Source organism: Hemitrygon akajei, chromosome 32 (assembly GCF_048418815.1).
Source record: "Hemitrygon akajei chromosome 32, sHemAka1.3, whole genome shotgun sequence".
NCBI lineage: Eukaryota > Metazoa > Chordata > Chondrichthyes > Myliobatiformes > Dasyatidae > Hemitrygon > Hemitrygon akajei.
In genome coordinates, this window is record NC_133155.1 from 31,601,445 (window position 1) to 31,627,000 (window position 25,556).

Genomic DNA, 25,556 nt, shown 5'->3' on the forward strand with positions numbered 1-25,556 from the left:
CTTCCCTGGAACAAAGCCCAATTATCTACAAACCTGAAGCCCTCCCTCCTGCACCATCCTCTCAGCCATGTATTAATCTGTATAATCCTTCTGTTCCTTGCCTCACTCGCACATGACACAGGTAGCAATTCTGAGATTGTTACCCTGGAGGTCCTGCTCTTCAGCTTCGCACCTAACTCCCTGAACTCCCTACGCAGGACCCCCTCACTCATCCTACCCACGTCATTGGTCCCTACATGGACCACAACATCTGGATTCTTGCCCTCCCTCTCGAGAATATCCTGCACCCGATCTGAGATGTCTCAGACCCCGGCACCAGGGAAGCAACATACCATCCGAGACTCCCGATCTTCCCCACAAAATCTCCTATCTGCCCCCCTGACTATAGAATCCCCTATCACTACTGCTCTCTTGCCTTCCCTCCTCCCCTTCCTAGTCGAGGGTCCAACCTCAGTGCCAGAGACAGGACCACTGCAGCTTGTTCCTGGTAGGTCATCCCCACCAACAGTATCCAAAACGGTATACTTATTTTTGATGGGAACGGCCACAGGGGTGCTCTTCTCTCTCTGTCTGCTCCCCCTGCCTCTCTTGACTGTCACCCATTTGCCTACCTCCTGACTTTTCGGTGTGACTGCCTCCCGATAACTCTTATCTATCTCTGCCTCCGCCTCCCGAATGATCCGTAATTCATCCAGCTCCTGCTCCAATTCCCTAGTTCGGTCTGATAGGAGCTGCAGCTGGATGCACCTATTGCATCAGTGAGTGTAGTGTAGCCACTTTTACTAAGGAGAAGATGCTTGGGAAGATGAAAGGTTCGAAGGTGGATAAGTCACCTGGACCAGAAGGACTACACCCCAGGGTTCTGAAAGAGGTAGCTGAAGTGAGTGTAGAGGCATTAGTAGTGATCTTTCAACATTTGCAGATGTTCCTCCACTCTTTGAGAAGTGATGGTGGCAAACGAAGAGAAATTACAGGCCAGTGAGCCTGACTTCAGCGATCGCTAACATGTTGGAGTCCCTTATTCAGGATGAGGGTTCGGGGCACTTGGAGGCACATGGTAAAATAGGCCAAAGTCAGCATGGTTTCCTTAAAGGCGGAATCTTCCCTGACAAATCTGTTGGAATTCTTTCAAGAAATAACAAGCAGATAGACAAAGGAAAATCTTTGGATGTTGTGTACTTGGATTTTCAGAAGGCCTTGGACAAGGTACCCCACGTGAGGCTGCTTAACAAGATAAGAGAGCATGGTATTGCAGGAAAGATACTGGCATGGATAGAAGATTGGCTGAATGGCAGGAGACAAAGAGCGGAAATAAAGCAGACCTTTTCTGTTTGGCTGTTGGTGACTAGTGCTGTTCCACGGGAGTCGGTGTTGGGACTGCTTCTGTGCACCGTACTGTACACGCTAATGATCTGCATGACAGAATTGGTGGCCAGGTTTACAGATGATACAAAGATAGGTGGAGGGGCAGGTAGTGTTGAGGAAGTGGGAGTATGCAGAAGGACTTAGATTGGGAGAATTGGCAAAGAAAAGGCATATGGAATACAGCTTAGGACTCTTGACCTCACAATCTACCTGATCATGCAAAGACTCTGTGAGAATCTGCAATAAACCACAAAATGCTGAAAACACTCAGCATGTCGGGCAGCATCTGAGGGTAAAGGAGAGCTAATGTTTCGAGTCAGCGACCTATCATTAGTGCACCTTGCACCTGTTTGAACCCTCCTCCCGAAACCCTGAAATATTCCATTTCTGTATGCACTCTGGGATGCCCTGATAATACTAAAACAGGACAGAGCAGTTTGACTATTTGCCCCCTAACTCAGTCATTAACAAGTGAAAAGGATTATTGCCAGCTGAACTGGGGGTCCTAGAGGTTCTGTCACAGTTCCCTGACAGTGGCGCCACTCCTCGACAGGCTTGTGCAGAAGATTTCAGGCACACTGGCCTTCATCAATCAGTGCACTGAGTACAGGGGTTGGGATGTTACATTGCGACTGGACGGGAAGTTGGCGAGGCCACACCTGGAGTAATATGTGCAGTGCTGGTTAAAAGGAAAGATGTCATTAAATTGGAAAAAGTGCAAAGAAGATTTATGAGAACTCTCCTAGGACTGGAGAGCCTGAGTTTCAGGGAGAGGTTGGGATTGCTAGGATTTTATTTCTTGGAGCATAGGAGACCGAGGTTTGACCTTATAGAAATGTTTAGATCATTTAGAATCCTGACGGACACAGAGGAGGTAAAGGTTTATAGGGGAAATGACAGGCATCATTTTCACACAGAGCGTGGTCAGTGTGTGGGATGTATTACCAGAGGTAGGCACAATAACAACATTTAAAAGGCACTTGGACAGGTACATGGATAGGAAAGATTGAGAAGTACATAGGCCAGATGCAGGCAAATGGGACAAGCTTAGATTGGAGTCTTGATCAGCTTGGACAAGTTGGGTCAAAGGGTCTGTTTCTCTATGACTAGGCTACGAAGTGTTTCTTACCAATATCCTGCTCAACAATGCTCTGGATCCCATCAAAACTGAGTTCAAATCCTACACGAGTGAATCTGCAGATGCTGATTTTGTGTTTTTATTGAGTTCAAATCCTCCTTACCGACTGCAAGTAGAGGCTGGGTTGCAGAACTGAACCGAGAGTGAGTGCTCCTGATCCCTGCATCACTCTGAACCCCCACCCCCCAAGTGTTTTCTCAAGCAGCTTCCTAGGTTGGTTGAAGGGAATCATGGTTGACTGGCTGGAGCAGAAACATCTCAGAGCAGTGTCCTGTCCCCAACGTGGTTAGCTACTTCCCTTCGTACTTGGATAACAAACTTGCTTTGGCTTGGAAAGAGTAGAGAGAAGGCCACCTTTCAGAGTCTGGATAGCCCCAAGTGTTTCTATTGAAGAGAAAGGAACCTTCTGTTTCTATAATGCAGAGGCACTGGGGAGGATTCACAAAGGTGTCCCCAGGTAAAGGTCTTATCCCACAGGGAAACCTCCAAACAATGTGGCTGATTTCTGCAGCGAGAGGTGACCATGGCGTTAACTGATGGAAGAACATTGAACAGTACAACAAAGGAACAGGCCCTTCAGCTCACAATGCTCTGTGGAATCAAAAAAATGAGTACTCGAATCGCGAACCTCTGCACCATATCCCTCTAGTTCCCTCACATTCATGTGCCTAAACATCTCTTAACTTTATCTGCCTCTGCCACTACCCCAGCACCCACCACTCCCTGTGTAAAAGAAACTTGCCACTCACATCTCCTTTAAAACTGCCGCGTCTCACCTTAAATGCATTCTGGTACCCTCCGGTCTCAGACATTTCGATCCTGTCTACGCCTCTCAGGATCTTACAAACCTCTATCAGATCTCCCCTCAGCCTCTGCAGGTCTAGATAAAGCAAGCCAAGCAGAACAGGTGTTACACTGGCCCCAACACCTCCTCCCTCACTGCCATTTAGCCCCAAAAGGTCCTCCCGGGTGAGGTGACACCACCTCTGAGTCTGTTGGGGTCATCTACTATATGCAGTGCTCCCAGTGTGGCCTCCTGTATATCAGTGAGACCCGGGGTCATCTGCAGGGGTGTCAAACTCATTTTAGGTCACGGGCCGGATTGAGCAAAATGCAGCATCATGCGGGCCGGATCAGTCGGACGCGTGCAAACGCAGCTTTCGTTGCCTCCGTTTTTTCAGCCTGCTCTCATGTGTCTCAGTCTCTGCTATAACTACAAAGTGTTTCACTTTACAAATTCCGTTTCTTATGAAGAAGACTGCCGAATAAACACTAAAAACCCTGAAAACCTGGTACCTGAATAAACTCAGCATTAGCCATATCATACGCTATAGGCGCTTCGATTACTGGGGCCAGCTTTAATAGTAATTAGATATTATCTCGCGGGCCAAAGATAATTCCACCGCGGGCCGGATTTGGCCCGCAGGCCTTGAGTTTGACATATATGATCTACTGTATCCGATGCTCCCGGTGTGGCCTCCTGTGAGACCCGACATAGACTGGGAGACTGCTTCTCTAAACACCTACACTCCGTCCCCCAGAAAAAGCAGGATCTCCCAGTGGCCACCCATTTTAATTTCACTTCCCATTCCCATTCCACCATGTCAGTCCACAGCCTCCTCTACTGTTGCAATGAGGCCACACTCAGACTGGAGGACCAACACCTTATATTCCCCCTGGGTAGCCTCCAACCTGATGGCATGAACATTGATTTAATGAACTTCTGGTAATGCCCCCCAACCCCGTTCACCATTCCCCATTCGCATGTCCATCTCTCACCTCATCTCCTTACCTGCCCGTCACCTCCCTCCCTCCAGTGCTCTGCCCCCTTTTCTTCCTTCCATGACCTTCTGTCCTCTCCTATCAGATTCCCCCTTCTCCAGCCCTGTATCTCTGTCACCAATCGACTTCACCCCTCCTACCCCCCACCCCCAGTTTCACCCATCACCTGATGCTTCTTCCTCCCCTCCCCCCCACTTTCTTACTCTGACTCCTCATCTTTTTTCTTCCCCCCAATCCTGATGAAGGGTCTCGGCCTGAACCTTCGACTGTTCTCTTTTCCATGGATGCTGCCCGGCCTGCTGAGCTCCTCCAGCATTCTGTGTGAACAGCCAGGTACTTTCTCTCAGGGCAGAAATGGCTAACACAAGGGGCATAATTTTAAGGTGTTTGGAGGAAAGTATGGGGGGGGGGGTGGAGGCGGATGTTAGAAGTAAGTTTTTTTAATCACACAGAGAGTGATGTGTGTGCGGAACGCCCTGCCAGGGGTGGTGGTAGAGGCAGACACGTTAGGGACATAGAACAAATTCTTAGGTAGGCACATGGATGATAGAAACATGGAGGAATATGTGGGAGGGAAGGGTTAGATTGATCGTAGAGTCCGTTTCAGGGCCAACACGACATTGTGGTCCAAAGGGCCTGTACTGTTCAATGTTCTATGAATACAGAGAAGCCCCTCATATTGCTCCAAGGAGAATACGCTGCTGGGCCTCCAGAAACAAATATGCCTTCAGAACCTCCTCAGCAGCAGTGTTTACTGAAAGAAACCTCTCGGGGCCACACGCGCCCAGCGGTGGCCGCCTGATCCTGTGCTGGATTGTTCCATATTCGATGTACCTGCCTTCAGAGATTCACTTTAACTTACCTGTCCTCTCAGTCACCTCCCACACCCCCGTGCTGTTACACAACCACCCAAAGCCTTGACAACAATGCCAGCCGTGTCCCAGGCCCTGATGCTGCTCCCATGCATCCTAGGATTTTGATTCCAGGAGCCATCCAAAACATGCCCCCCCCCCCTACCTCAGTCCACTCAGAGGATGAGTGTTGGTAGAGTTCCTTCCCTCGGTGCACCCTTCTCTGGGCTTGTGCAGTGACTTGGAGCTGAAGATAACTTGCCCTCAGTCCAGGAAATGCCAGGGACTTCCTGTTAATCAACCCTTACTGAGTGTTTATTCACTAAGGCGGAGATGGCATTGACAAATAAACTTGTGTCACCCAGTTCATCTGGCACTGGCCACATGCGTCTTATCAGCAGTGTAGAAATAGACAATTGCATAAACAGCAAAAAGGAGCTCACAGCCTCGCAGACTACCTGCGTCCTTGCCCATCTCTGGGAGAGCACAGGCCCCACACTAATCTCACTCTTCTCCGCAGAGCCAGAGTGGAAACGCTGCCTTCAGTGATTTCTGATTAGTAATCTCAGGAGCAAGTACCGTGGTATTTGGTCTCAAAGTATCTGTGAACTTTAACACTAAATGGGAAATCAGTGAAATGCGGAGCAGAGTGTGGAGTGCTGCCTCATTGCTGAGTCCTTTACATCCTTAGTTAATGAATGTTTGTTCAGTAAATGTGTACTAATCCAGCTCCCCGTGCTTCGCCAATACAGTGACAGCTCACGGGTCCCTCTGGAGGCTTTAATGTTTACTGATTCACATAATACGCACGTCGCTACAGTACCAGCATTCGTCATCCATCCCTAAGGCTGAGAGGTCAGTTAAAGGTAGGTCTGGGGTCAGGGCTCTGGGACACTGGATAAGGAAGGCACATATCCTGTCAAGATGGGCATTGGTGACACAGATGGGTTGTGACAACAGTCCAACAGGGCCAGGCTCCAGATTATTCCAGATATTCCAGATCAGTTCCAGATTATTCAACTATTTGAATTTAAGGAGTTGAGTGAACTAAGGCTTTTCATTTTGGACGGAAGCAGGATGAGAGGTGACTTAATGGAAGTGTACAAGGGTGAGAGAGTGGACAGCCAGCACCTTTTTCCCAGGGCGGTAATGGGAAATACGAGGGGACGTAATTTTCGGGTGAAAAGTGTGAAGGGGTGTCCGATGTGGGTTTTTATTAGACAGAGGGTGGAGGATGCATGGAACGTGCTGCTGGGGGTGGGGGAGGTGGTAAAAGCTGATACATTAAGGACATGGATGAATGAAAAATGGAAGGCTACGTGTGAGGGGTTGATTTTGCGACATTAAAAGGTCAGCACAACATTATGAGCCAGTACTGTGCTGTACTGCTCTATGTTCTAAGTCACACGAGATTTCAAACCTGTGTCTCTGGAGCAGGGGTCTGGAACTACAGCTGCCAGGCCACTAAGTTAATGGCTGGGCTACTGGATATAATACCTGAAATGGACGGTAGTGATGGCTTCACGCCCAGGGCTATAGTGTGTGCAATACTGTCTGATCCTTGGAACACATGAATCCTCCGCACTCCAGTTCAACTCCGCCATGGACAGTCCCAAGCCCGGCTGTGAAAGGAGGAGGTTGGGCACAGGGCTAGCGACCCCATCCTGTAAAAAACCAGAGCTACAAAAAACGGCAACAGAAGCTCCCAAGACCTCATCCCTGGGAGAGGAAGGACCTTTGCAAATGAGGCATATGAGGTCGTGTGGCGAAAGCCGCCATTTTATGGAAGCCACAGGGTCATTCGTGCTTCTAACATCCAGGACCACCACCATTGCAGCAGGAAATGTAAAGACCACGTATGAAAGTGGAAAGGCAGCACAAGTGGTGGCTGGAATGAAAAACACCAATCTGAGCCTGCTTGGCATCAGCGAGACAAGATGGACGGAGTCTGGGTAGAGGTGGTAGATGACTGGGGAACATCAGCTTTATTCAGGGTGAGGAAGATAACACACTAGGAATGGCATTCATGCTATCTATGGTAGCACAGGGAAGCCTAAGGTCCCTGCTTCATCCCAGCATCCTTTAGAACAAAGAAGAAAAAGATGAAGATGAACGTCATACAGTGTTATGCGCCAACTAACGACAGCAACAAAGAAACCAGGGACGCTTTCTACAACAGACTCCACAACATCCAAGAAGCATATCCTGAGAGAGTTATTACCATTCTCATGGGAGACTTCAATGCAAAAATAGGATTGGATCACACACGGCTACGAAGATGTGATGGGAGCACATGGACTGGTGTGATGAGTGAAAATGGAGAGCGCTTTGCCAACATGTGCACATTGAGTTACAAAAGAATTCACACGAACAACTGGGTGGCACCCGACCACGTAGCAGAGAGCCAAACAGACCACATCTGTGTGTCCAAGAAATTCAGGAGATCACTTCAAGATGTCAGAGTGAGGAGAGGAGCAGATGTCACATCTGACCATCAGCTCTCAGTTGTGAAGCTAAAACTTGGACTGAAGAAGAATTTGATGGAACCAGCATCATTGAGGCAGAGATTCAATGTCAACCTTTGACATTGGAGACTGCCTCTGTCTGTCGATGGGGTAGCGGTAAATTTCTGCTGCTCTTAGTTTTCTCTCTCTCCCCCAGTTTAAATTTTGAATTTAAAATTTTTAATTGCTGATTCTTGAAGGGGAGTAATATGTCTATGTCCATGAGGAGTGGGAAGAATCCCGCATGAACCTACTGACAAAGGTAATGGAAAAGAAAGGTGCCGAAGGAAAGATCTGATGAAATGCCATCATGGGCTGAAGATATCGTTCAGACAGTGAATTCAATTCAAGATCAGAACAGGGCAATTAAAGATCAACTGGAAAAGAATAATAATGAAATGAAGTTATTTCTGGGAAAACTTAAAGATGTGGAAACTCAAGTTACTAAACATGAAGAGGAATTGAAGTTAACTAAACAAAAATTGTCTGAAACTACAAACCATTTGGAAAAATATCAAAATAAGATTATAGACTTTGAAACTAGGTCTCGCCGAAACAATACACGAATCGTTGGATTGCAAGAAGGAGCTGAAAATGGAGACTTAACGGTTTACTTTGGTAAGCACTTTCAAACTCTATTTCCGACTATTTTATCACAACTGCCTGCTATTGAAAGAGCACGTAGGCTGTCTACTTTGAAATTTGAAGACTCAACCAGACCAAGATTTATGTTGGTTTGTATTCATCACTTTAAAATTAAAGATCAAATAATGCGACAGGCAAGAAAACAGAGAGTTTTCAAATTCAACGAGTCTGAGCTCCGTTTTTATGAAGATTATCCGAAAGAGGATCAAGATTTGCTTTGTTAATGAAACAAGCATATGATAAGAAACGATTTCCCTCTTTGAGTTACCCGACAAGAATGAAAGTTATTCCTCCTAATTCTTCAACACGTACTTTCTTTGACCCAAAAGTCGCACTGGATTTTGTTCAGGCTATACCTGTCACCACCACTGACGTTACTACCGAATGAAATATCTGAAAAGCTGTTTGATTATCTGTATATTACTCACATTTCGAAAAGAAGATATATGAAGGCTATTTGGATATTTCATTGAGAGTAATAAAAGAAGATAAGAAAACCTGCTCATCATTACATCCTATTGGATTTTTTTTTGGAAAGAAGATCTACGGTTCAAGTTTGACTGTTTAAATGGATAATTAGATATTTGACTGAGAAAAGAGGATGAAAGGATTTGTTCCTCTTATCTAATATTTGGTTTGATGTTTCTTTTTGTTGTTTCTTAATTTACTAATTGGTAGTTTTTTTGCTAATAGAGTTTCTTTTTATGTATATCTGGGAGGGTATAGTTACTATGATATTACTAATTAATATTTTTGTAAATTTAGTTTGGTTAAATATACTATTAACGTTTTCTATCTGTTTTATTATAGCGTCCTATAACCAAATTTAAAGTTTTCTTAGAGATTTAAAACTAAACTTAAGATGGCGCTGGTTTTTCTCTCTAAGAGATTATATTATTTTGTTTCTTTTTTTTGTTTAATATATGATGGAATGTAAACACTCTCCTTTGTTGAAACGTTACCGTCTTTCTTGCAAGTCATTTTATTTTTTTGTGTACTGGCTGCGGGGAGGGAGAGACGAGACCGACAGAGCGACCCGTGGGTTTGCATTCTATCTTAATTCACTTGTCTTTTTTCTGGCTTTTGGGAGGGTGGGTGGGTTTAGAGTTAGGAGCTTTTTCCCCATTGGGTGGTTCAGGGGCATGCGCATTTTCTACATGGATTCTTCATCACCGCCATCTTTGATAATCCCGTATTAGTATGTGTCCTGCACATGTTTAAAGTAAATTAGAATAAAATTATAGTATGGCAGCTAAACGGATTAATGTAATAAATTGGAATGTACGTGATTGGAATCATCCTATTAAACGAAAAAAGACTTTAAAAATTATTAATCGATTCCAACCTGATATAATTTTTGCTCAGGAGACACATATCAGGGCGGGAGATCAAAATAGGTTTTTTGGATGGTGGAATGAATTACAGCTCCATGCTATTTCTCAGAGTAAAACTAAAGACGTATCTATCTTTATTTAATCTAATATATTTACTCAAGAGGACATTGAATCAGATTCTAATGGTAGATTTTTAATTGTCAAAGGAGTGATTTGTAATAGCAAGGTTGTGTTGGACAAGTTGTATGGTCCTAATTTAGATGATCCTTCTTTTTTTAAAAAAAGTATTTGCTTTATTGCCGGATTTAAATGAATATATGTTGATAATCTGTGGGGATTTTAACTGTTGTTTAAATCCTATGATTGACAAGAGCTCAACTAATCAGCGACTTCCAAATCGTTCTGCGTCAGTTATTAACTCCTTTTTGACTGATTTTGGGTTGATCGAATTATGGAGGTATTTACACCCCGATAACAGAGAATATTCCTTTTTTTCGCATGTAATAAAAAAATTTGAGGATTGATTATATTATAATTGATCCCCGCCTTTTGCTTAATGTTAAAAACTGTGAATATGACGCTATCGCTATATCTGATCATGCGCCTTTGAGTTTGTCCTTTGAATTTGATGATGTCATTTTTGTCCGTCCACCATGGCGCATGTCTCAGACTTTATTGCAAAACTCTGATTTTATCAGTTTTATTGAAAGCCAGATAAAATAATTTTTTTCTTTTTAATGATATAGGAGGTATGTCCAAATTAATTATATGGGATACATTCAAAGCATTTTTACGTGGTCAGATTATTTCTTATTCAGCTGAATTTAAAAAACAGACTAAAGCAGAATTAGATAAATTTCAAAACAAATTAAAGATTTACATAATATCTATGCGACTTCCCCTAATATTGACTTATTTAAAAAAAGGGTGGAACTTCAATCACAATATAACCTATTATTAACTCATCCAATTGAGGGTTATCTACTTAAATTAAAGAGCCAAATTTATATGTTTGGACATAAAAAATAAACTACTTGCATCTCATTTTAAATCAGCTGGAGCCAAAAGGCAAAGTCTGAAAATTCGTAGAAAGGATGGCATCCTGGCTCGGGAATATGAAGAAATTAATAGGATTTTTCAAGATTTTTATACTGAACTTTATAAATCTCAATGTCCAGTAGATTCTTCTGAAATGAATGCTTTTTTACAAAAGATTTCTTTTCCTAAAATTTCTGCTGAGGACCAAAAGACTCTTGATGCCCAAATTACTGAATCTGAAATTCATAACGCTATTTTTTCAATGCAATCTGGTAAGGCCCTGGGACTTAATGATTATCCTGTGGAATTTTATTAAAAATTTGGAAAATTGCTTTCTCCATATATGTTGGAGATGTTTAAAGATTCTTTTGTGAAAGGTGATTTACCCTCTACTTTTTATGAGGCTTCTATTTCTTTAATTCTCAAAAAGGATAAAGATCCTACTGATTGTGCCTCATACAGACCTATTTCATTATTGAATGTTGATGCTAAGATTCTCTCAAAGATAATGGCCAATCGGTTGGAGAGTATTTTGGGTAAAATCATTTTTAAAGATCAAACAGGCTTTATAAAGGGCCGTTATTCTTTTTCAAATGTTCGGAGACTATTTAACATTATATATTAGCCCTCTTCTAAAACTCCACAATGCGTTGTATCTTCGGATGCTGAAAAGCATTTGATCAAGTCGAATGGAAATATTTATTTAATGTTTTAGAAAAATTTGGTTTTGGTATTAATTTTAATAATTGGATTAAAATGATATATAAAGCTCCTATTGCTACTGTTGTCACTAATAATTGTAGGTCTCCTTTTTTTTCAGCTATTGTGGGGGACAAGACAAGGTTGTCCATCAAGTCCTTTGTTATTTAGCTTAATATTAGAACCCCTATACTCTTGCTCTTTGTGAAGCCAAAAATATTCATGGGATTTTTGTGAATGAGACCATGCGCAAGATCTCTTTATGCTGATGATTTATTGGTATATATGTCTAAGCCTGAAGAATCTATTCCTGCTTTGCTAAAATTATTTGACAAATTTGGTGAGTTTTCAGGATATAAAATAAGTAAAAGTGAATTACTCCCTTTAAATGAATCTATCTCTATATATGATAATATTCCTTTTAAAGTTATGGATTCTTTTAGATATTTAGGTGTCATAATTACTAAAAAAAATATAAGGATCTTTATAAAGCCAATTTTCCTCCTTTAGTGGACTTTATGAAGTACTGATTTAGTAGATGGAGCCCACTTACATTTTCACTTATTGGTTGTATTCATGTAGTTAAAATGATGATTTTACCAAAATTTTTATATTTATTTCAGAATATTCCTGGTTTTTTTGACGAAGAAGTTTTTTGATCAGATTGATTCTACTATTCTATCTTTTATTTGGGATAATAAAAGACCAAGAATGAGTAAATGTCATTTACAAAAGTCAAAAAAGGATGGAGGTCTCACTTTGCCTAATCTAAGAATGTATTATTGGGCTGTTAATTTGCGATACATGTCCTTTTGGTTATATTGGGGTGATAGGAATGATCGGCCAATTTGGGTAAACCTGGAACTGAGAGCTGTGAAAGTTTTATTTAACTTAGTTATTAGGAGTTGCTATACCAATACAACTAGCTAAAGTTTAAATTTAAACCTATATCCTGTGGTTAAGCACTCTTCACAAATTTTGTTCCAGTACCGCAATTTTTTTTAATCTTAAAAAATTTAAACTTTCTAGTATAATTTATCGTAATTACTTTTTTAAACCTTCCTGGAGTGATCCAATTTTTTACTTTGGAAAAATAAAGGTATAAATTCTTTTTTGGATTTATTTAAAGGAGGCAGATTGATGTATTTTGAACAATTAGTCAATAAAATATTCTCTCATATTCACACTTTTTACAATATCGTCAAGTTAGACATTTTTTACAAAAATATTTAAGTAATTTTCCCTACATATTGGAGGCTGACTTGTTAGATACTATTATGAGTATGAACCCTTCGATAAAAGGTTCTATTGGAAGAATTTATAATTTATTATTACAATAGAACAAGTGTCCTTTACTTAAAATTAAACAGGATTGGGAAAAGGAACTCAATTTGACTTTTATATGGGAGGATTGGACGCAGATTCTGAAGCTGTTTAACTCTTCTTCGATCTGCGCTAGTCATTCACTGATTCAATTTTAAATTGTACATCATTACCATTTGACGAAGGAGAGACTTTCTAAAATATTTCCCAATTTTGACAAGTATCGTGATAGATGTAAAACTGAGATAGCTACACTGACACATATGTTCTGGTCATGTTCTATATTAAAACAGTTTGGGAAGTCAGTCTTTTCGACAATTTCTAAAGCACTCAGAATCAATTTACAACCTAATAAATTGACTGTGCTTTTTGGAATAATTCCTCAAAATATCCATGGTATTCCTGTGTCTGACCAACATGTTATTGCGTTTGTTACATTGATAGCTAGGAGGGTCATCTTGTTGAAATGGAAGGACATATCAGCTCTAACTTTATCACAATGGTTCTCTCAAGTGATGCTGTGTCTTAGCTTGGAGAAAATTAGAAGTCAAACCTTTGAACCTTTATTTGATTTTGAGAAGAGATGGGGCTCATTTGCTTGTTATTATAATTTCAGTTAACTGATAGATTTCCTCCATAATCTAAGTGTAAATTTTTTTTTTCTTGATGTATCTTTCTTTCTTGTTGGCGGTTTGATGTTTATTTTTAGCTTTCTGTATGACGCATGGCTCCGGGGTTGTACCCCCAATGGGTTTCTTTTTGTTCTCACTTTTCTTGCTTAGTAGGGGTTTTTTTAATTCACAAAAATTTCAATCTTTAAGATGATTTTTTTTGAGGCATTGTAAGTGTTACTTCGATGTACCTGTGTTATTTTTGGATAATAATAATAATAAAAAGATTTGAAAAGAGACATGCCAACATCCTCGGCAACAAGTTCCAAACGCTGCAGGAACTGCACAGGGAAGACGATGTACACAACGAACGGCAGAAAGCTACGGAGACACCAGTCTTGACATGTCAAAATGAACTAGGTGCCAAAAAGCACCAGCAGGTAGAATGGATCTCAGCTGAAATGTTACACAGGATGGAGGTGAGCAGGCAGAACAAAGCAGTCATGAACAGCAGCAGGACTAGAGCGGGAAAGGCAAAAGCACAGGAAGAGCACGCAGAGGCTCACAGAGCAGCGAAGAAGAGTGGTAAAGTAATCAAGTGCAGTTATACGGCAGAAAAAGCAGAACAAGTAGTGGGGTGTGGCACCATGACATCACCAAGAAACGGTCCGACAAGTACAGAAAGCCTGAGAGGGCAGTCAAGGACAGGGATAAAAAGGCCATGGTGGGAACAGAGCAGCAGCTGAACACTTTAAATATCTGCTGAACAGACCGGGACCTCTCAACCCACATGACATCACTCCGGCCAATATGACCTGCCTATAAACTGTGACAAGTCTACCAGAGAGGAGATCAGGAAAGTAATAAAGCTGCTAAAGATCGGTAAAGCAGCTGGTCCAGACGACATTCCTGGAGAAGCTCTCAAGGCAGGCCTGGACACTACAGTAGAGATGCTGAACCCTCGCTTTCAGAAGACCTGGGAAGAAGAGAAAGCACCAACAGACTGGAAACCTTGTCAAGTTTCTGAAGAAGGGAGATCTTAGCAACTACGAAGGCACTCTTGTTAGTGCCGGGAAAAGTCTTCTGCAGGATAATACCAGACGGGATGAGGGGTGAGGGGTGCTGCAGATGCTAAGCTAACAGATGAACAAACACAAGGAAATCTGCAGATGCTGGAAATTCAAGCAACACACACAAAAATGCTGGTGGAACACAGCAGGCCAGGCAGCATCTATAGGGAGAAGCACTGTCAATGTTTCGGGCCAAGACCCTTCGTCAGGACTAACTGAAAGATAGTAAGAGATTTGAAAGTAGGGGGAAAATGCAAAATGACAGGAGAAGACCGGAGGGGATGGGGTGAAGCTGAGAGCCAGGAAGGTGATTGGCAAAACGGATACAGAGCTAGAGAAGGGAAAGGATCATGGGACGGCAGGCCTAGGGAGAAAGAAAGGGGGAGGGGAGCACCAGAGGGAGATAGAGAACAGGCAGAGAGAGAGAGAGAAAAAAAAGGGGGGGAGAAATTAAATATATCAGGGATGGAGTAAGAAGGGGAGGGGGGCATTAACGGAAGTTAGAGAAGTCAATGTTCATGCCATCAGGTTGGAGGCTACCCAGCTGGTAAATAAGGTGTTGTTCCTCCAACCTGAGTGTGGCTTCATCTTGACAGTAGATGAACAAGCAGGCTTCCACAAGAGCAGATCATGTACTGACCAAACAGCCACACTACGCATCATAATCAAGCAGTCACTTGAGCGGAATTCATTCTGTACATCATCTTCACCAATTAAAAACACCTTTGACGGTGTATACAGAGAGAGCACGTGGAGAATTCTGCATTACCATGGAGTACTAGGCATGATGGCCAGACCGATCAAGAACTTGGACAGGGTAGTATCCTGCAGAGTCAGTTCTCCAGCAGCTTTCCAGTGAAGACGGGAGTCAGACAAGGCTGCTGATGCCCCCCGTCCTGTTTCTTCTGGTCATTGCCTTGACCATGAAGACATCAACAGCACAGAAAAGGAATGGGATCCAGTGGACCCTGCAGGAACAACTGGACAACTTGGACTTTGCGGTTGATATATCGCTGCTGTCCCATACCCACAAGCAGATGTAGGGGGAAAAAAAACAACTGACATTAGTGCCATTGGGCCTCAACATCCTCAAAGGGAAAACTAAAGTCCTCAAGATCGAATCTGCAGACGCTGGAAACCCGAGCAACACACACAAAACGCTGGAGGAACTCAAGCAGGCCAGGCAGCGTCTATGGAAAAGAGTACAGTCGACTCTGAAGGGTTTTGGCCCGAAATGTCGACTGTACTCTTTTCCATAGATGCTGCCTGGCCTGCTGAGTTCCTCCAGCGTTTTGGGTGCGTTCTCAAGATCAACTCAAGTTGCACCGACCCAGTCTTCCTCGAGGATAGTCCACTTGAGGAGGTAGCAGTGAGGTCGAAGTCTTCACCCTCTTAGGTAGTGTCATTGGCAGAGGGTGCCACTGATGTGGATTGCAAGACAAGGATCGGCAGAGATAGGGCAGCCTTCATCCAGCTCGAGAGCATCCCATGCTCCAAGGAGCAACCACGGCGCTCTGGGATCAGGCTGTCCAACTCCAACATGAAGTCAGTTCCTCTGTACAGGGCAGAGACAACAAAGATTATCATTGGGAAAGTTACTCATCGCTGTCTGAGAAAAATCCTCCAGATCCTCCGGCCAGAAATCATCGGCAAAATAGATCAACGGCAGAGGACACATCAGCCAGCAGTGGAAGAAGAATTAAGGAAAGGAAAATAGGGATGAATAGGACATGGTGGGCAAGGCAAGTACCGACTTCACCGGTCAAGTGCTGACGTGAAATCCCCAGGGAAAGCGATAGAGCCCAGCCAACTCAACCTTGAACCTGACACTAAGATGGGGACAAGTTGAAATCCTGCCCCAGGACAGAGGACTCTGGCAAGCTGGTATTGGCAGTCTATACCCCAGAATAGGGGATGGACTCCAAACTAACTACTCTCCAATCCCTCCTTCCTCTCTCGCTTGGACTCAGGGGCACAGTGCCTGAAGGGAGAGGGGAGCAAGCGAGGGACTGAACGAGTAACAAGCGTGAGAGAGGATGAGTGAAGAGGTTGACAAACACAGGAGATTCAGCAAATGGTGGAAACCTAGAGCAACTCACACAAATGGGGAACGCACAGGGATGCACGCTGACATGGAACAGTCACCACAGGCTGGACCGCAGAGGAGTGAGGGCGTGGGATGCAGAATCAATGGGGAGCCACGCCTGGAGACAGATCTGAACACGCTGGTAGCTCAGGAAGAACTACAGTGGTGGACTGACGATGAAGCGCCTCGGTCCGAAACTGCAACTGTTTATCCCTCTCCTCGGAGGCTGCCTGACTTGCAGAGTTCCGCTGGCACTTTGTGTGCATTGCTCTGGAGTTCCAGCATCTGCAGAGTCTCTTGTGTTTGTAGAGTGGAGCACAGGCAGGGAGCAGATGATGGAGCAACAGGGTTTGTTGGAATAACAGCGAGCAACAGGGTCTGCTGGAATAACAGCGAGCAACAGGGTTTGCTGGTATAACACCAAGCAACAGGGTCTGCTGGAATAACACTGAGCAACAGGGTCTGCTGGAATAACAGCGAGCAACAGGGTCTGCTGGAATAACAGCGAGCAACAGGGTCTGCTGGAATAACAGCGAGCAACAGGGTCTGCTGGAATAACACAGAGCAACAGGGTCTGTTGGTATAACACCGTGCAACAGGGTCTGCTGGAATAACATACAGCAACAGGGTCTGCTGGAATAACAGCGAGCATCAGGGACTGCTGGTATAACATGGAGCAACAGGGTCTGTTGGAATAACACAGAGCAACATGGTCTGCTGGTATAACACCGAGCCACAGGGTCTGCTGGTATAACACTGAAAGGTTTATTTACATTATTCACATACATTGTACCCAGTAGCTTTATTATAATTTCAAGTTAAATAAGTACGTGATCACCAGTGATACAATAACCATCGCTCTGCCACTCTCATCATTCCGAGTGCTTTATCCTCTTATCTGGCCAGGTTAGAGTGTCAGTTCATAAGGTGCACAGTAAAGACCGCACGCTGTGTACAGTACAGGCTAAGAGAAACCGTCATTCTCGCGGCCTCTTCCATGACGACACTCTTTACTCTGTCGGGTTTTAAAAAACCCCACCGTCGATTCTTGTGGAAGTTACATGTCCGTAAACATTTTTTTAAAAACATTTAAAATAAACAAGGTAACAAAGTAAAAGGAGTCGAGGTTCAGAGGTGAGGGTCTGCGTTACTCAGAGGGTCAGAATTGACAAAGCCCCCGTCCGTTCTCGTCCAACCCGCAGGTTCCCACCATCGACTCCACATCGGACACCGAGTTGAAAGCCGTGCTTGGTAGCTTGGGGAGGGGGTGTGGGTCATGGGTGTGGTGGTTGCCGAGGGGCACAGGGCTCCTCCCAGCTCCTCAGAGGATTTCTGAAACAAAACGGAACGTGGCGTTACCAAAGGCAGGGTCAGGAGTTTCAACCAGGCTCCAGGGACGAGGAGACACTTCTTCCAGCAGGGAGGTTTGGGTGAGAGAAGCAAGGAAGAGGAGGAAGACAATAGGGGACACGACACGGAGGGAGCAGGGGACATTACACGGAGGGAGTAGGGGACATTACACGGAGGGAGTAGGGGACATTACACAGAGGGAGTACGGAACGCGACACGGAGGGAGCAGGGGACATTGCACAGAGGGAGTACGGAACGCGACACGGAGGGAGTGGGGACACGACAGAGTGAATAGGGGACGCGACACAGAGGGAGCAGGGGACATTACACAGAGGGAGTAGGGGACATTACACAGAGGGAGCAGGGGACATTACATGGAGGGAGTAGGGGACATTACACGGAGGGAGTAGGGGACATTACACGGAGGGAGTAGGGGACATTACACAGAGGGAGTAGGGGACATTACATGGAGGGAGTAGGGGACATTACACAGAGGGAGTACGGAACGCGACACGGAGGGAGCAGGGGACATTGCACAGAGGGAGTACGAAACGCGACACGGAGGGAGTGGGGACACGACAGAGTGAATAGGGGACGCGACACAGAGGGAGCAGGGGACATTACACAGAGGGAGTAGGGGACGCGACACGGAGAGAGTAGGGGACATTACACAGAGGGAGTACGGAACGCGACACGGAGGGAGCAGGGGACATTGCACAGAGGGAGTACGAAACGCGACACGGAGGGAGTGGGGACACGACAGAGTGAATAGGGGATGCGACACAGAGGGAGCAGGGGACATTACACAGAGGGAGTAGGGGACATTACACAGAGGGAGTAGGGGACGCGACACGGAGAGAGTAGGGGACACGACAGAGTGAATGGGGACGCGACACAGAGGGATCAGGGGACATTACACGGAGGGAGTGGGGACACGACAGAGTGAATAGGGGACGTGACACAGAGGGAGCAGGAACCGCGACACGGAGGGAGTGGGGACACGACAGAGTGAATAGGGGATGTGACACGGAGGGAGCAGGGGACATTACACGGAGGGAGTGGGGGACATTACACAGAGGGAGTACGGAACGCGACACGGAGGGAGCAGGGGACATTGCACAGAGGGAGTACGGAACGCGACACGGAGGGAGTGGGGACACGACAGAGTGAATAGGGGACGCGACACAGAGGGAGCAGGGGACATTACACAGAGGGAGTAGGGGACATTACACAGAGGGAGCAGGGGACATTACATGGAGGGAGTAGGGGACATTACACGGAGGGAGTAGGGGACATTACACGGAGGGAGTAGGGGACATTACACAGAGGGAGTAGGGGACATTACATGGAGGGAGTAGGGGACATTACACAGAGGGAGTACGGAACGCGACACGGAGGGAGCAGGGGACATTGCACAGAGGGAGTACGAAACGCGACACGGAGGGAGTGGGGACACGACAGAGTGAATAGGGGACGCGACACAGAGGGAGCAGGGGACATTACACAGAGGGAGTAGGGGACGCGACACGGAGAGAGTAGGGGACATTACACAGAGGGAGTACGGAACGCGACACGGAGGGAGCAGGGGACATTGCACAGAGGGAGTACGAAACGCGACACGGAGGGAGTGGGGACACGACAGAGTGAATAGGGGATGCGACACAGAGGGAGCAGGGGACATTACACAGAGGGAGTAGGGGACATTACACAGAGGGAGTAGGGGACGCGACACGGAGAGAGTAGGGGACACGACAGAGTGAATGGGGACGCGACACAGAGGGATCAGGGGACATTACACGGAGGGAGTGGGGACACGACAGAGTGAATAGGGGACGTGACACAGAGGGAGCAGGAACCGCGACACGGAGGGAGTGGGGACACGACAGAGTGAATAGGGGATGTGACACGGAGGGAGCAGGGGACATTACACGGAGGGAGTGGGGACACGGCAGAGTGAATAGGGGATGCGACACGGAGGGAGCAGGGGACATTGCACAGAGGGAGTACGGAACGCGACACGGAAGGAGTAGGGGACGCGACACGGAGGGAGTGGGGACACGACAGAGTGAATGGGGATGCGACACAGAGGGATCAGGGGACATTACACGGAGGGAGTGGGGACACGACAGAGTGAATAGGGGACGTGACACAAGAGGGAGCAGGAACCGCGACACGGAAGGAGTAGGGGACGCGACACGGAGGCAGTAGGGGACATTACACAGAGGGAGTAGGGGACGCGACACGGAGGCAGTAGGGGACACGACACGGAGGGAGTAGGGGACATTACACGGAGGGAGCAGGGGACATTACACGGAGGGAGCAGGGGACATTACACTGAGGGAGTGGGGACACGACAGAGTGAATAGGGGACGCGACACGGAGGGAGCAGAACATGCAGATCTGGGTGGGGGCTAGAGGTCCAGGGCCTGGATCTCAAGGTGCCACTCACTGAGCTCTCTGACCCCGAACAGCATCACAGCTCCTCCAACCCCTCCCTCACCCAATGACGTATTCATCATTCCTCACACACCGACCCACTCTCTCTCTCTCTCAAACACCGACAAACTCTCTCACACTCGCCAACCCACTCTCTCACACACACCAATCCACTCACTCACCGACACTCTCTCACACACCGACCCACTCTCTCTCTCACACACCGACCCACTCACTCTCTCACACACCGATCCACTCTCTCTCTCACACACCGACCCACTCTCTCTCACACACCGACCCACTCTCTCTCACACACTGACCCACTCACTCTCTCACACACCGACCCACTCTCTCTCTCACACACTGACCCACTCACTCTCTCACACACCGATCCACTCACTCTCTCACACACCGACCCACTCACTCTCTCACACACCGATCCACTCACTCTCTCACACACCGACCCACTCACTCTCTCACACACTGACCCACTCACTCTCTCACACACCGACCCACTCACTCACACACACACCGATCCACTCTCTCTCACACACTGACCCACTCACTCTCTCACACACCGACCCACTCACTCTCTCACACACACCGACCCACTCACTCTCTCATACACCGACCCACTCACTCACACACACACCGATCCACTCACTCTCTCACACACACCGACCCACTCACTCTCTCACACACCGACCCACTCACTCACACACACACCGATCCACTCTCTCTCTCACACACACCGACCCACTCTCTCTCACACACACCGATCCACACTCTCTCACACACACCGACCCACTCACTCTCTCACACACCGACCCACTCTCTCTCACACACACCGACCCACTCTCTCTCTCACACACCGACCCACTCTCTCTCTCACACACCGACCCACTCTCTCACACACACACCGACCCACTCTCTCTCTCACACACTGACCCACTCACTCTCTCACACACACCGACCCACTCTCTCTCTCACACACCGATCCACTCTCTCTCACACACACCGACCCACTCACTCTCACTCACACCGACCCACTCACTCTCACACACACACCGATCCACTCTCTCTCACACACCGACCCACTCACTCTCACACACACCGATCCACTCTCTCTCACACACACCGACCCACTCACTCTCACTCACACCGACCCACTCTCTCTCACACACCGACCCACTCACTCTCTCACACACACCGATCCACTCTCTCTCACACACACCGACCCACTCTCTCTCTCACACACCGATCCACTCTCTCTCTCACACACCGACCCACTCACTCTCTCACACACCGACCCACTCTCTCTCTCACACACTGACCCACTCTCTCTCTCACACACTGACCCACTCTCTCTCTCACACACCGATCCACTCTCTCTCTCACACACCGACCCACTCACTCTCTCACACACCGACCCACTCACTCTCTCACACACCGACCCACTCTCTCTCTCACACACTGACCCACTCTCTCTCTCACACACTGACCCACTCTCTCTCACACACCGACCCACTCTCTCTCTCACACACCGACCCACTCTCTCACACACACACCGACCCACTCACTCTCTCACACACCGACCCACTCTCTCTCTCACACACCGACCCACTCTCTCTCTCACACACTGACCCACTCTCTCTCTCACACACTGACCCACTCTCTCTCTCACACACCGATCCACTCTCTCTCTCACACACTGACCCACTCACTCTCTCACACACCGACCCACTCACTCTCACACACACCGATCCACTCTCTCTCACACACTGACCCACTCTCTCTCTCACACACCGACCCACTCTCTCTCACACACACCGACCCACTCTCTCTCTCACACACTGACCCACTCTCTCTCACACACCGACCCACTCACTCTCTCACACACTGACCCACTCTCTCTCTCACACACCGACCCACTCACTCTCACACACACCGACCCACTCACTCTCTCACACACTGACCCACTCACTCTCTCACACACCGACCCACTCACTCTCTCACACACCGACCCACTCTCTCTCTCACACACCGATCCACTCTCTCTCTCACACACTGACCCACTCACTCTCTCTCACACACTGACCCACTCACTCTCTCACACACCGACCCACTCTCTCTCTCACACACCGACCCACTCTCTCTCTCACACACCGACCCACTCTCTCTCTCACACACCGACCCACTCTCTCTCTCACACACTGACCCACTCTCTCTCTCACACACCGACCCACTCTCTCTCACACACACCGACCCACTCTCTCTCTCACACACCGACCCACTCACTCACACACACACCGATCCACTCACTCTCTCACACACACCGACCCACTCACTCTCTCTCACACACCGACCCACTCACTCTCTCACACACTGACCCACTCACTCTCTCACACACCGACCCACTCTCTCTCTCACACACCGACCCACTCTCTCTCTCACACACACTGACCCACTCACTCTCTCACACACCGACCCACTCTCTCTCTCACACACCGACCCACTCTCTCTCTCACACACCGACCCACTCTCTCTCTCACACACCGACCCACTCTCTCTCTCACACACTGACCCACTCTCTCTCTCACACACTGACCCACTCTCTCTCACACACCGACCCACTCTCTCTCTCACACACCAACCCACTCTCTCTCACACACCGACCCACTCTCTCTCTCACACACCGACCCACTCTCTCTCTCACACACCGATCCACTCTCTCTCTCACACACCGATCCACTCTCTCTCTCACACACCGACCCACTCACTCACACACACCGACCCACTCACTCACACACACCGACCCACTCACTCTCTCACACACCGACCCACTCTCTCTCTCACACACCGACCCACTCACTCTCTCACACACCGACCCACTCTCTCTCTCACACACCGACCCACTCACTCTCACACACACCGACCCACTCACTCTCTCACACACCGACCCACTCACTCTCTCACACACCGACCCACTCTCTCTCTCACACACCAACCCACTCTCTCTCACACACCGACCCACTCTCTCTCTCACACACCGACCCACTCTCTCTCTCACACACCGACCCACTCTCTCTCTCACACACTGACCCACTCTCTCTCTCACACCGACCCACTCTCTCTCTCACACACACCGACCCACTCACTCTCTCACACCGACCCACTCACTCTCACACACACCGACCCACTCTCTCTCTCACACACCGATCCACTCACTCTCTCACACACCGACCCACTCACTCTCACACACACCGACCCACTCTCTCTCTCACACACCGACCCACTCTCTCTCACACACTGACCCACTCACTCTCACACACACTGACCCACTCACTCTCTCACACACCGACCCACTCTCTCACACACACCGATCCACTCACTCTCTCACACACTGACCCACTCTCTCTCTCACACACCGATCCACTCACTCTCTCACACACCGACCCTCTCACTCTCTCACACACACACCGACCCACTCTCTCTCTCACACACCGACCCACTCTCTCTCTCACACACCGACCCACTCTCTCTCTCACACACTGATCCACTCTCTCTCACACACACCGACCCACTCACTCTCTCACACACACCGACCCACTCTCTCTCTCACACACCGACCCACTCTCTCACACACACACCGATCCACACTCTCTCACACACCGACCCACTCACTCTCACACACACCGACCCACTCTCTCTCTCACACACCGACCCACTCTCTCTCTCACACACCGACCCACTCTCTCACACACACACCGATCCACACTCTCTCACACACCGACCCACTCTCTCTCACACACCGATCCACTCTCTCTCTCACACACCGACCCACTCACTCTCACACACACCGACCCACTCTCTCTCTCACACACCGACCCACTCTCTCACACACACACCGATCCACACTCTCTCACACACACCGACCCACTCTCTCTCACACACCGACCCACTCTCTCTCACACACCGACCCACTCTCTCTCACACACACCGACCCACTCTCTCACACACCGACCCACTCTCTCTCACACACACCGACCCACTCTCTCTCTCACACACCGACCCACTCTCTCACACACACACCGATCCACACTCTCTCACACACCGATCCACTCTCTCTCTCACACACCAACCCACTCACTCTCTCTCACACACCGACCCACTCACTCTCTCACACACTGACCCACTCACTCTCTCACACACCGATCCACTCACTCTCTCACACACTGACCCACTCACTCTCTCACACACCGATCCACTCACTCTCTCTCACACACTGACCCACTCTCTCTCACACACCGACCCACTCTCTCTCACACACACCGACCCACTCTCTCTCTCACACACCGACCCACTCTCTCTCTCTCACACCGACCCACTCTCTCTCACACACACCGACCCACTCTCTCTCTCACACACCGACCCACTCTCTCACACACACACCGATCCACACTCTCTCACACACCGATCCACTCTCTCTCTCACACACCGATCCACTCTCTCTCTCACACACCGACCCACTCTCTCACACACACACCGATCCACACTCTCTCACACACCGATCCACTCTCTCTCTCACACACCAACCCACTCTCTCTCTCACACACCGACCCACTCACTCTCTCACACACCGACCCACTCTCTCACACACACACCGATCCACACTCTCTCACACACCGATCCACTCTCTCTCTCACACACCGACCCACTCTCTCTCTCACACACCGACCCACTCTCTCTCTCACACACCGACCCACTCTCTCACACACACACCGATCCACACTCTCTCACACACCGATCCACTCTCTCTCTCACACACACCGACCCACTCTCTCTCTCACACACACTGACCCACTCTCTCACACACACTGACCCTCTCTCTCACACACACACCGATCCACTCACTCTCTCACACACACTGACCCACTCTCTCTCTCACACACCGACCCACTCTCTCTCTCACACACCGACCCACTCTCTCTCTCACACACCGACCCACTCTCTCACACACACACCGATCCACACTCTCTCACACACCGATCCACTCACTCTCACACACACCGACCCACTCACTCTCACACACCGATCCACTCTCTCTCACACACACCGATCCACTCTCTCTCTCACACACCGACCCACTCACTCTCACACACACCGATCCACTCACTCTCTCATACACCGACCCACTCACTCTCTCACACACACCGATCCACACTCTCTCACACACACCGACCCACTCACTCTCACACACACCGATCCACTCACTCTCACACACACCGATCCACTCTCTCTCACACACCGATCCACTCTCTCTC

General features: G+C 47.7%; 1 protein-coding gene across 4 annotated transcripts in view; it reads right to left on the reverse strand.

Annotated features, from left to right (window-relative positions):
* Positions 1–17,189: 17,189 nt before the first annotated feature.
* The window catches only part of map7d1a (MAP7 domain containing 1a), a 308,464-nt gene continuing 300,097 nt past the window's right edge, over positions 17,190–25,556 (reverse strand). For all 4 annotated transcript variants that reach the window (XM_073034371.1, XM_073034373.1, XM_073034372.1 and 1 more), the window contains one exon: positions 17,190–17,778. In XM_073034371.1, the coding sequence (XP_072890472.1) occupies positions 17,768–17,778 (11 nt within the window). In that variant the 3' untranslated portion in view covers positions 17,190–17,767. The remainder of the gene's footprint in view (positions 17,779–25,556) is intronic.